Source organism: Zonotrichia leucophrys, chromosome 2, assembly GCF_028769735.1.
Source record: "Zonotrichia leucophrys gambelii isolate GWCS_2022_RI chromosome 2, RI_Zleu_2.0, whole genome shotgun sequence".
NCBI classification, from domain to species: domain Eukaryota; kingdom Metazoa; phylum Chordata; class Aves; order Passeriformes; family Passerellidae; genus Zonotrichia; species Zonotrichia leucophrys.
In genome coordinates this window covers 136278651-136291798 of record NC_088171.1, presented here as the reverse complement: position 1 = coordinate 136291798, position 13148 = coordinate 136278651, and the positions used below count along the sequence as shown (strand labels likewise).

At 40.5% G+C, this 13148-nt stretch overlaps 1 protein-coding gene across 2 annotated transcripts in view; it reads right to left on the bottom strand.

The window, feature by feature from the left end:
* SAMD12 (sterile alpha motif domain containing 12) overlaps positions 1-13148 on the bottom strand; it is a 177004-nt gene that overhangs the window by 155282 nt on the left and 8574 nt on the right. For both annotated transcript variants that reach the window (XR_010439244.1, XM_064706578.1), the window contains exon 2: positions 3654-3829. Coding sequence is in view for 1 of the 2 variants with exons in the window: in XM_064706578.1 (XP_064562648.1) it covers positions 3654-3829 (176 nt within the window). In the remaining variant the exon portion in view is untranslated. The remainder of the gene's footprint in view (positions 1-3653; positions 3830-13148) is intronic.

Genomic DNA, 13148 nt, shown 5'->3' with positions numbered 1-13148 from the left:
AAAAGCAGTAGTTGCCATTAAAAAGCCTTAAAAAAAAAAAAAAGCTATTGCTGCTACCACATAATGAGACAAAATGTGTCACCAAGTATGCACACCTTACTCAGGAAAGAAAACTCCCTGAATAAATAACCTCCTAATGAGCAACAGCCCAGATCTGGGTCTCACACCCACCATCAACAAGGCTTTGTGAGTGCATCATGGGGGAGGACTTGATAAAAGTCAATACTGCTGTAAGAGATCATTTTCTGAATCTCCTTCGAAAAGCTGCCTATACTCAGAGAAGTACAGGATTCCAAAATTATAGCAAAACCTTTGTTAGCTTGTTTTTAACAGAATTCTACTCTGTGACTATGGAATTGAAACCAAACAGATGAGACATAAGAGCCAGAAGTAACATTTCAACGAAAAAGATAAGAATTCCAGAAAACACATATAACATTGCTTAAACATAGGTGGTAGAGAAATAATTTATATTTTTAAATGCATGTTAAAAACCATCCTTGCTTTCTCCAGTGACTTTTACTGCTCTGTGAAAGTGACCACTCAACTGCCTGAATTGTTTTTATATACCAGGAATGCTGAAAAATCAGTTACTGATCAAGAAAATATGTATATTGATATATATATATAAATAAAAAATGAAGCATTTTTACAGTTAGTATCTGTTCCTTAATTTGTATTCTATCCTGAAGATTATCAGAGTCTGACTAGATTACAGACATTAGTTTAGCTATGAATAATCTTGCCAGTTTTGGACTTGCTCATATTTGTAACAAGGTGGTTCCTTAGGGAACCAGCTGAGGGAGACTAAGAGCATTGTTCCATTTTCCATTATAATTTTACCTCAGTCAGCCTATAAATATTAAATTCCATATTCATCAGGAACTTATAAATGAGCGATCCTTCACTGGAGCTACACTTTCTGTTGTGTGCATCCCAAATATAGAAACAAACACTTGTACTCCCATATTTACGTTACAGTAGCTGCATAAAAAGGAACTTTAAATCTGTCTGTAACCCATGAGTTACTACTGTTCTTTAATTTCATAGCTGAGGACAGAAAAGAAAGGACACATTTCATTAGAAAGGAGATTTTGTTCATTTCTTTGGACAGCAAAACCAAATGTTTAAAGTGCTGTAAAGTGATCTTGATGACAAATTAGAAAGCTGAAAGCAGGAACAAGAGCCTAGGAGGCATCTTAAATTATATTCAATACATTGCACTGCTTTGTGTAACACAGGTCTCACTACTGTGAATGAGTGTGTTAATATTATTTGAATATGCAGGACTGCAAAGAAATCCTTTTAAAAACAACTGTGCAATGGAAATATAAAACAAATAGCTCTGTTCACAATGTTTTATTTACAAAACTTTCCTGAATCCCTGCTCCTCTTTCCACTATACATATGTGATTGTATGGATGAAGTTTCCTAATGGCAGCTTAATTCAACTCTTAAAGCTACACAAGCTGAAGTCCAACTCCATACTCCCATTTCAGAGGACAAAGCAAACCAGTATTTAAATTTAAGGCAGAGCAAGCCAGAAAAGACAGGCCACCTCAGCCTATAACATGAATCCAGATGAAAAACATCACTAAATTAATGCACACATAAAAGACAAAGTTACTAACAAGGCAGCAATAATTTTAGAAAAATAGTCTAATCCATTTGCTTGATGTTACTATGTTAAGCTTATTCCATTAAGCAAAAAATCGGTTGGTTTGTTTGTTTTTAAATCTGAATCATGCCCAGTTTTCTAAATAAAGCTACTGCAATCACATGTGGAAAACAAATACTGGATTTCAGTACTTTGAGAGCACCACACTTCCCCTCTTCCCCAGCCATCTCCAGCAAGGACAGCCTGTTTTATATTCATCAGTCCAACAATCACAGCTCAGACAGCGACAGCAGGCTCGCTTACATGAAATCACTGATGTAATTTGCTCTGATTTTTCATTAGGATAAGTCTTTCGCAAGCAAAGACAATTTGATATGACTGTATTCCATGTCAGCTACACACAAGCCCATTCTCAATTGGGAGCCCTACTGCACCATTTAGTTTCTTCACTCCCAAGTTTGTATGGTTTCCAAGTTTACCACACCCCCTCAGCCTTCAATACAGGGCAGATTTTTATCTGCTGATGTTGAAACATGAGCAGGGTTAGCCTGCCTTTGTGAACAGCTGGGCAAATCCCTTATTTGCTGAGCTTTGTCTCAAAACCCATCCAAAATCTGGTGATCTTGTTACCAAATGGATATTTCAAATTAGTAACCATGAACCTGTTCTCCAAGGGTTCATAACAAATCAGCAAGGTGGTTGATAAATGGCCACCTAACAGATTGCAGGTGGCAGGGGTTTTTTAATTGCTGCAAGCCTGTAATGAAGGATCTAGTTTGATGCATTAAGTCAGAATGAAACTAGTTACATTGTAATAACTTTAAACTAGAGATTTTAGATAAAAAATAGAATGGAGAATTCATACCAAACCTTAATTGTCAAGGAAATTACTCAAAACATGTATTACTATTTTATTCCAAAAGTGAAATACATCACAATCATATGTGTATTATTTTTTAAGTTTATTGTACTGTTGGCAGTAGGAAATGCTCCTATTTGTTCAGTCATTGAAATAATTTCTATTGCCTTTTTGAACCTGTTAGAAAAAAGACACTAATTTTATTTGCTCTAATAACTCTCAAAGTGTCAGATTCAATAAAGACTCAATTTTCCACTCTGTAGAAATTACCCCCAAACTCCTGGTGTCAGGCCTATAAGAATCAAAAATACTGATAAGGCTTTTAAAGAATATTTCTCAATTATTTTATAACATTCTCTTATCTTTCCTTTGACCCTGAGACCAGCTTCCTTGGTTAGAGCCTAGTGCTAGTAATGCCAAGCTTGTGGGTTCAATCCCTGTATGGGCCATCCACTTAGGAGCTGGATTTGATGATCCTTGTGGGATGCCTCCCAGCTCAGAATATTCTGTGATTCCAGGTAAAAATGTATCTAATATGACAAATTACTGTCCTATACCAAAGTCTCTTTAGTACACACATTCCCTTGCACTTGGTAGTCATGTCTGCTGCACTCATACAAGAAGTAGAAGCTTATGAGTAAGAACAGACACATTTGCTTTCAGGAGCTCATCTCTAAACTACGTTTGCTCACGGTCTCATCAGACATGGAAGAACTGGCCTGGTATTTTACCTAAAATGAGTTAGCAGATTATTAAAATCAGTCACCCATACAAAAATCCACATATTCATATATCCACAGAACTTTTCTCCTCCTTTACCTCACCCAAGAAAAAAAAAAAGAAAAAAAAACCCTCAAGAAAAACATTTCTGTGCCCATTCTGCTTGTTACCCAAGTAATTTGGAAAAAGTCTCCAGTGTCTGAAAAAGAGTGATCCCATTACTTTAATTATCTTCCTTTAGAGAAAAACAGAATAGTGCAATATCCAAGATGTGTGTATGCTACAACTCCACAGCAGTACCTTGCTTCTGTAACACCCATTTCCTCAGACTGCTATTTTTACACCTTTATATGTCTTTAACAGGATGATAAATGCTTTTCAAGCAGAAGCCAGGACTTCAAGAAGCCTGGATTCTTAAAGACTCATCAAAATAAATAAGAAGGCAATTCTACCTACCTTAGATATTTCTGGCTCCACTTGTCTCTTGGGTGTGTCTTTTGACTCGGGCCCTTTGGGAGTACCAGTGTTCTTCACTGCCAGCGAATCAACTCCTTCGCCTTCTAGCTGCAGGTTAATGCCTTCTGTGGGGACAGGGTGATCAATACCATTTGGATTCAGATTGCAATGGATAGCTGGGAAAAAATAGGAGAAACATTGCTTTAGAGCTGGGAAAAAATATGAGAAACATTGCTTTAGGAAAGAAGAACCCAATGGTTCAAACATTTAGCACAAAGTACTGAGAAAGTGACATGCGGTAACCAGAGCTGTGTCAGACCACAGCAAATGAACCATCTGTACTTTGATGTGGATTCAAGGTGAGATATTTGAGAAAGAAAAAGAGAGGAATGCAGCACTGTATAAATTGATTTAGTGCAGGCTACCGTGCAGAACTGCGCTCTGCTGGATTCACTAGAGCATCCAAGACCCTCAACTTGGAGCTTTTATTAAATGCTCATCATCCAACCATACATTTTTTTCCTTTCTAGGCAAACAAGTTGAAGGTTTTCTATTACATTTTCAATTCCTACAACATTCTAGGTCTTAAAGAAAGTGGGATAAGTAAGCCATGCACAAAAAAATCAGCAAGGCAGTCTCTGCACAGAGTAATGACTTACCCAGCTGATTATTTCTCCTTCAGTCCTTTGTACCATTGCAAGTTACCACCTACACCATCCTAACAAGCAAGAGAGCTGTACTCCCTGGGAGTATATAATGAGGGAGGGACTAATGACAGCAGAATAAGGAAAGCATCCAGAGGAAAAAAAAATTAAAACAAATGCAAAGCATACAACAGAAATGCCCTTTTAGAACTATGGCAGTAGCTTGCTTTCTGCCCAAATTTTCACAGTTTCAGCACTCACACACATAGTAGTGATTTTAAAAATGTGTGATAACTTCCCCTTTATGTGACTGACTTTTGCATTTATGTTCCTGCATAACTGGGCTACTTTTAGCACTACTTGTAATTAATGGTCCCAACTTGCCCTGTGTACAAAAGAACTTTGCTCAGATACTGTGGTGCAATGTTTGATAGATCTGAATAGAAACGTAAACTACAATGTACAGCCAAAATAAAAGCTGCCCTTTTACTCATGCTTGACTTAGAAGCAAAGGATGGGGAGCTGGGGAAGAAATCAGAACTACCAGTTTCTACCAGCTACACATCAGCCCTTGAAGGTCTCTCACAGGAAACTGACTCAAGCTGCCAGTGAAAGCAAAGGGTTATTTAACTTCAGCACCTTTTGAAAATCTATTCAGCTTAAATCCTAGAGTCTTAACTGAAAACTTTCAGCCTAAATAACAAGAGTTCCTTGGTACAGAATTAAAGCAGAGGCCAAAATGTTGATCATTTTGCCTTGAGATCTTTAAAAACATCCAAATATTTCTAAAAGGTAAGTGATCTCTGCAACTACTACAATACCTACATCTGCAAGCCAAGGACAGGAACACCTACTGAGGGAACTTAAAAAGAAATTTGATTCTGTGGTTTATATTTATATCAGTGTGCCTCAAGACACCAAAAAAATTCTCTCTCTCCTAGATTATATCTACCTACTGTTATCTAGCTCCTCTAGATCATATTAACCTACCCAAAGGAAACAACTACTAACAACTCTGCCTGTCCTCCAGACCACAGAAAGATAGATGTGATGCACCAAGACTGAGTATTTTCACAGAACACTGAGAATAAAAACTGTTCTGTTAATAACCTAATTAATTCCCCCCAGTACAAAAAAATGTATCATAACCGACCTGTAAAAGTATTCCCCTCCCACCACACCCTGCTCCAGCAAGGGCTGATCAGCAGTGAAAAGACATTTGGTATCGAATGCAATCCATAAAAATTCCTCCAACTGTTTTCTGCCAGGATCTTCCCTAGCTGAATAGAAAGACTCCTAGAGACACCTTTGAAACCCCAACACACTACAGCAACATTCAGAAGCAGGCAGATTTTGGCTGTCAGCCCAGTTCCAGTGCTCACCAAAGAGAAATTAGGGAGCACAGTGGGCCTTAAAACTGCCTGGAAGAACACTGCCAGCAGCAAGTCTCCTGTGAATTGCCACTCCTCCCTTCCCAGTGCTCCCAAACAATAGAGATTAGGGAGAAGGGTGGCATGGCATCAACAAGGAGACCCTTCTGGGTTATGGCACTAATTTACCGTGCATTAGAGGGAGCAAATGATACAGGTTTTGATAACATGGCAGCATGATTACTAACCTTACCTCCTTCTATGTATAACCACATGACACACTTGGTGGATGAGGGAAAGGCTGTGGATGTTGTCTACTTCGACTTTGATACTGTCGTCCACAGCCTTCTCTTAGAGAAATGGCTTTTCATGGCTTGCATTGGGGAACTGTTCACTGGGCAAAAACCTGGCTGAGTGGCCAGGCCCAGAGAGTGGTAGTGAATGGAGTTACATCAAGCTGGTGACTGGTCACAAGTGGTGCTCCCCACAGCCAGTTCTATTTAATATCTATCACCAGTCTGGATGAGGGGATCAAGGGTACCTTCAGAAAGATTGCAGATGACACCAAGTTGGTTGGGAGTGCTGATCCCACTGCTGGAAGGTAGGAGGGCTCTACAGAGGGATCTGGACAGGCTGGATCAGCGGCCCAAGGCCAGTGGTGTGAGATTCAACAAGGCCAAGTGCTGGGTCCTGCACTTGGGTCACAACAACCCCCTGCAGTCCTACAGGCTGGGAACAGTGGCTGGAAAGCTGCCCCTTGGGAAAGGACCTGGGGGTGCTGGTCAGCAGTGACTGAACATGAGCCAGGGTGTGCCCAGGTGGCCAAGAAGGCCAATGGCATCCTGGCCTGGATCAGACACAGTGTGGCCAGCAGGAGCAGGACAGGGATTGTCCCTCTGTACTCAGCACTGGTGAGGCTGTACCTAAAATCCTGTGCCCAGTTCTGGGCCTTTCACCACAAGAAGGACATTGAGGGGCTGGAGGGTGTCCAGAGAAGGGCAACAGAGCTGGGGAAGGGTCTGGAGCACAGCTCAGGTGAGGAGCAGCTGAGGGAACTGGGGGTGTGTGGCCTGGAGAAAAGGAGGCCCAGGGGGGACCTTGTCACTCCCTACAACTCCCTGAGAGGAGGCTGCAGCCAGTGGGGGTTGGCCTCTTCCCCTAGGTAACAAGGGACAGGATCAGAGGAAAAGTCCTCAAGCTGGGCTAGGGGAAGTTTAGATCGGGTATTAGGAAAAATTTCTTCATGGAAGAAATGGTTGCCAGGCATTGGAATAGGCTGCCCAGGGAAGTGGTGCAGTCAACATCCTTGAAAGTATTTAAAAAAACATGTAGACATGGCACTTGAGGACACGGTTTAGTGGTGGACTTGTCAGTACTGGGTTAAGGGCAGGTCTTGATTTTAAAGCTCTTTTCCAACTTCAATGGTTTTATAAGTCTATAAGCACCTGGATGGCTTAAAAATGAAATAAGTCACTTAGCAAGATGCTGCTTGACTCTTAGCCCATCATGCATTCAAGAGTAATGAATGCTAGTGCTTTTTCAGCAATGCCTTTTACTGGGCTCCTTCAGGATACAAAAGGGAAAAAATGGAAGAGGCTGCTAGCAATTACAGAGATGCCCACTGCCTTTTAATTGAAAACAGGTGAGTGGTTAAGAGAAACACAGGCTGCCCTGGGCGACTTTTCCAGAGTTGCTAATATTGAAGGGTGGAGGAGGGAAGTGGGGAAAGACAACTTTTTTCTAGGGGTATTTATCTCCTAAGAAGAGTAAGTATCTCAGTCCCTTGGCCAAGTTTCTCTTTCTTTGTTACAATACATCTTTAGGTAGCCAGCTCTATTATTTTCTCTTAGTGCTACCTGCAACCCTCAGCTACACAGAGAATAGGAACAAGGAATATTTCCTTGCATGGGTCTGTTATTTCCTGTTACCACACAGAATACATAGATCTATCTTTGTGGCAGAGAGGTGGAGTTCTTGCCTCCTTTTAAATGTCAGTACAAACCAAAATGGTTCCCTTTCAAGATTTGTTAAAGGCAGCCAAAGAGGTCAATGTTTGGTCAATAATTTATTCTCTTAAATCTACATCTTATATAAATTTAGCTAGATAAGGTCAGCTCAAAACCCAGGACCAACTATCAAACCTAATGGGGCTTGGTGGGCTGACAGCACTCAGGGTTAACATCCCATAGAACTGAGTCTAAACAGCTCTTAAAAAAAAATCACAAATCACTAACTTCACCACAGCCCATGGGGCTTTGACTCTTAGCTGACACATCCTAAATTTCTTTTAGGACTTAATGGCATTCATCTGGAAAAAAAAATCTTACTCCAGACAGAGTAGTTTCTGGCTAAAATATTGTTCAGACCATTACTCCTCTTTACTCTGGTACTGGCTAACACTAGCTCATCCTGCCCTCTGCTTTCAGACCGTTTTCCCACACTGCTCCTTTGACAGTATCCCTGCTGCCTCAGCACCTCTTCATTCCACCAAACTGCTCCACCTGATCAGTCCCAAATTTTAACAGTACATCAACACGCTCCAAATCAGCTCACAGTATCAGCCTAATACCGCTATCAGCAGTATCATTAGATTTTGAAACAGAACCTCTTCCAATATTCTTCCATACAATCTCAATATTCATGTATCATCCATATCTCAGTAATACAACCCTTCATCCAGATTCAGATCACTTATATTCTCCTTTCCCTGCTGGAAACCCCACCTCAGTTGATTAATCTTTCTTCATGCTCCCCCGACAATGGTTGTTCAACTTGTATTGAAAGCTTTGTGGTGGGAACTTGTTTCCTTTTGAGGAAGGAGGGTGGATGTTCTGCAGAGCTCTGACTGCACAGCAACGAGCACATAATAAATGGTGCTGGCAGACACAATAACATAGATCCAAAGATTACATTTATGAAACAAACTATTATTTAAAACAAAGGTACTTAAGTGCTCTTGTACTCCTAACCGAATGGTAGAGCTGAATCTAATATCCACTTTTCCAGCATCTAAAAAGACTGCTGAGATCTGCCAAGTTATGAGAGTGAAAAGCTCTGTGAGAAAAATAGTTAGCAGAGCATCTAAAATGGAAAAATTACCCCACATCTGTCCTAAAAAACTAGAAGCAATACACTAAGTACTTTTTATATATGGTGGAACACAAACTCAAGTCTTTTCCATGTATACAGAGCAAGATAATTAATTTGTTGCCCTGCAGAAGCTGGCCCATACACGTGAGCCAGTTCCACACCCACACAGATCTCTCCAGGGTGCACACACAGTTTCAAAAAAGAGCTCACAGGGCAATAAGAATGCTCTGTCCCCCCAGCTACCTTCCTCCCATGCCTGCCTGCCTCCCAGATGGCAAGCAGCCAAGAGACAGCTTGTCTGAGCATGCCTGATGGTACACAGAAGTCACCAAGAGCCATCGCAAGTTACTGGCATCTGGGGCAAGCCTTGTCTTTTCCTAGAGGGTACTCTGTGAATCCTGTCTGGAAAAAAGCCTGAAGGCACTCTTCAAAACACAGCCTTGATATATCCACAGTTTTGCATGGGCAGATGGGAAGTCTTTGTCTCTCCATCTGTAGGCTCAAGGCTTAGCAGATAAATCTATGATCAATCACTACCTCTGTGCACTCGCTGCCTACTGTGTCAAACCTTTCATAACTATGTGTTTCAGTGGGAATACTGCTGGCTGCTTAAAACTTTAGGCAGATCAATTAAGGCTACATTAAAGCGTATTTGGCAAGTACTTGAGTTACATGCAATAACAATTGTTCTATTCTAAAAAGTGATCGAGTAAAAATAGCATCTTCTTACTCATGTGCCCTGTTCTGTGTGCATCATAGTCATATGCTAGCTTCTGCTATTCAGAGACAAAAAGCAGGCACAGGAGATACCCACCCAAGCTCGAACAATCCTTACAAAACTTTCATGTGTCAAATACTGGCAACCTTGCAAGCTCCATTTTATGTATTCATTCCACAGACTAGCTGCACAATGCTAAGAGGTAAGTCCATACAATCCACCTACTACTCCTACCATAAAATGCCACATTGTTGAAAAGGACAGACAAAAGTTCATCCATATAGCTTGAACATTAACAAACTCAGGTTGGACATAGCAGGGACCTTATAAAAAAGGTCAAAATATCATTTCAGTCATTTCAGTAGTCACAAAGATTTATCAAGTATTTCTAGGGAAAAACACCTTTGGACAGCAGCTCTCACTGGACTTGCTCCTTCCATCATTGCCCATTTCTTTGTCAAAAGTAAATCAAACCTCCAATCACATCAAATTTTGCAGTCAGCATTTTCACTGAGAGTTCTATACACTTCCAGAGGCTACATTTCAGTCCAGAGCAGTCAGACAGAATCCCTGAGGCTTTTTGCTTGCCTTTACTCACAACCTGCTTTATCTGGGTTGATCAGAGAGGAGATATTCAGACTGAAAACACTAAAGTCTTGCTCAGATTGAGATGCCTCCTCACACTGACCAAATGAGCAAGATGGATCTGCACTGCAAAGCCCCTGTTGTATTTCAAGAAGCTTATACTTCATTAGCAGCTCTGCGTATCTCTAGCAAACATGGAATTATTTAAAAAATATCTGACCTGAGCAGTTACTACCATTTCTACAATTGTAAAAAACAAGATTAAAAACAGCAAATAAAGATGGCTTTAATTTGTACTATAAAATTTAGGACTATTTTGACTACTTTGTCTGGCAGAAATGTCTTCCATAGTAATGAGTTTCTGTAACTCCTATGGATGGTTCATCTGCCTCATCAATCAGATTCTAGTTTTAAGAAACTGTCTGGCTTTTGCCTACCAGAAGTACTTCTCCATATAGTCCTCTGTTCACCTAATGTAAATTTGCACAGCTCCCCCAACACATCACTTGGAACCAGCTGAAAATGCAGTCAAAGTTTCCCATAAATACAATCTGCTGCTTATGTTGCAACCTAGTAAATACTGCTGGCAACCTGCTGAGCAAGTAAATTCAAGATTTTGCCCACTCTGTTCTTCAAATCTGTCTGTCTAATGGCCACCAGATCAGCAGCACTCACACAGAGCAAAGAAGCCCAGCAAATCAGTCAGAACCTTTTCTACTTCAGTACAGGTCACACGAATTTATCACAAACCTCCTGTAAGGCTGAAATCCCAAAGTATTTAACTGAAGTAACATTAGGGTCTAGCTATCTGCTTCTGTTGGTCAGCATCAAAAAGCAGCACCAAGCAATTCCAAAGATGCTGTGCCAAAAGGGAGGCCAGTATTGAGCTGGGGAGTGCACTGTAAACTGCTGCTGCTGCTGCTGAGCTGTACCTGGAGCTCTGCACACAAAGCTCAGACAGACACAGGCAGCAAGGCTTGGCAGATAGACACCACCTGCACCTGCAGGTCCCTCCTGTTGCTTGTCTTTCTAGCCTCTTGTTATAATGACTACTAATCATTAATCAAATAAACAAAAACCCAGCTTCTTACAAGATACGAAATTTACAATCAAGTCTTTGTTAAAGCAGTGGGACGTGCCCAACAGCTGGGCAGGACAGGTGATAGCCCAGCAGCAAGGAGTGGACACAGAGCCAGATCCAGAGGGCAGGAAGGGCAGAGCAAAGGGGACACAGGTGTAGAAACTGGACAGAGGCCCAAGGGGATAAAGTGTTCAGAGGAAGAGCATCCATTTTAATTTTTAACTGTGACTTGTCAGGCTTTTGCCTTTTTACCTCTTCAGAATTATTATTAGCAAGAAAACTTAAGGTAATGGCATTCCTGAGACAACTATCCCTGAACATCTCTAGCTGGACAATGGGGTGGTTATCCCATGGTATCGAGCCAACTACTACTCTAAGCCATTCACTCTCTCCAGAAACAATTTAAAAATGTACAAAACTAAAGCCAAAAAAGAACACAGAAAAAGCATGTTTTCTGAGACAAGCTACTACACTTCACAAATCTCTCTAACAAACTTTAGCTGTAAGATGGTATAAAGTCTTGTACAATGACAGAAATATATCAAGAAATCCAAATGAGTAACTCAGCACTTTCATATCTGGAATCAAACTAAACTCATAATTCGATTGAAGGCCAAAAAAAATCTTGAGTGTAGAGAGAAGAGACCCCTTAGTTCTTTACAGAACAGAAACACTAAGCCCAGAATAAGAAATTCTCTTCTTCTATGGGTTGAGTTTGCCTTCTGAGACCCTCATCCCACCAGGATAGGTATGTAATTAAGTTTCTTCAGCAAAAAAACTTCCTTATTCCTTTTTTTACAATTTTCCTACTGGAAACTATTTATTTTATATATGACAATATCCACTTACCATCTCTTATCTTACAGACTTTAGCAAATGCTGTAAACAGTTTCTTTTACACCTGCTCTTCAGGAGGCAGACTGCATGTCATCACTATGCTAGACAGACCTTGGTGTCTCAGTAATGCAAGTTCAGCCTTTATAATAGCAACAAGATTTCATTATAAAAAGCAGACACGGTGACTGGAGAGCAAAATTATTTCTGAAGCATTTTCTCATTCTGTTTTAATAAAAGTACACTTGGTAAAAGCAGCTCCTGAATTCATGCTAGCAACAGAGACTCATTGAAAAATGAACCCATCTAGTGAATAAGTAAGGCCAGGTTACCACAAATCCTGTACAGGTATAGAATACGAGAATACTGACACATAAGGGGACTAAAAGAACTATGCAATTAACTTAGAGCAAAATGGATCTTAGTGAACAATGCAGTAAAGGTCAGTACGTAACATGCATCACCTGCACACGAGAAAACAATTTAAGCAAGGGATTAAAATACAAAATAATTGGTCATTTGTTTTGCAAACTAGTAAGTCAATAAGAAGGCTTGTGCAAGCATCTACAGAGATTCTCTTGAATAGTGAGGAAGTTTCAAGGATTTCAAGATTGTGAGTGCCCACAAAGTTGCAGAAAAGGGGGTGCTAAAACAGATAAGAATTGTATGAACGAAAACCAAAGAAAATCTATTGGTAGATAGAGAGGCAGAGACCTTAAATAATTTTCTCTCACAAAGAAAAGAATTCACCATATATTACAACTGTCAGTTACCAACCAACTCAGGAAAACTCCAAACCAGGTACCACTGTTGCCCTAAGGATTTTGCAGAGAAAATGGAGAGATAAAAAAGAGTCATAACACACCTGGGTGTGCAATGAATCTGCATTAGTTCCACTGATCTTGGAAGAAACTTGTCTTGCAGTCAGTGATTAGGAAGCTGGATAGTCATGCTTCACCACAAGCTACATTTCTGAGACTGCCTCTTCTCAAGTCCTAACAATGCTACTGTTCAATTCTATACTCAGCCAACATTACATCAAAAAACGGTTTTAAATGCTAACAAGCCTATCCAGCACACAAAGAACAGCTCAAATACAAACAGGTTAAGTCCTTATTATGGCACCAGAGATGCACTGTCCCACACATGCAGCACAGATCTCTGCCTTTGCCC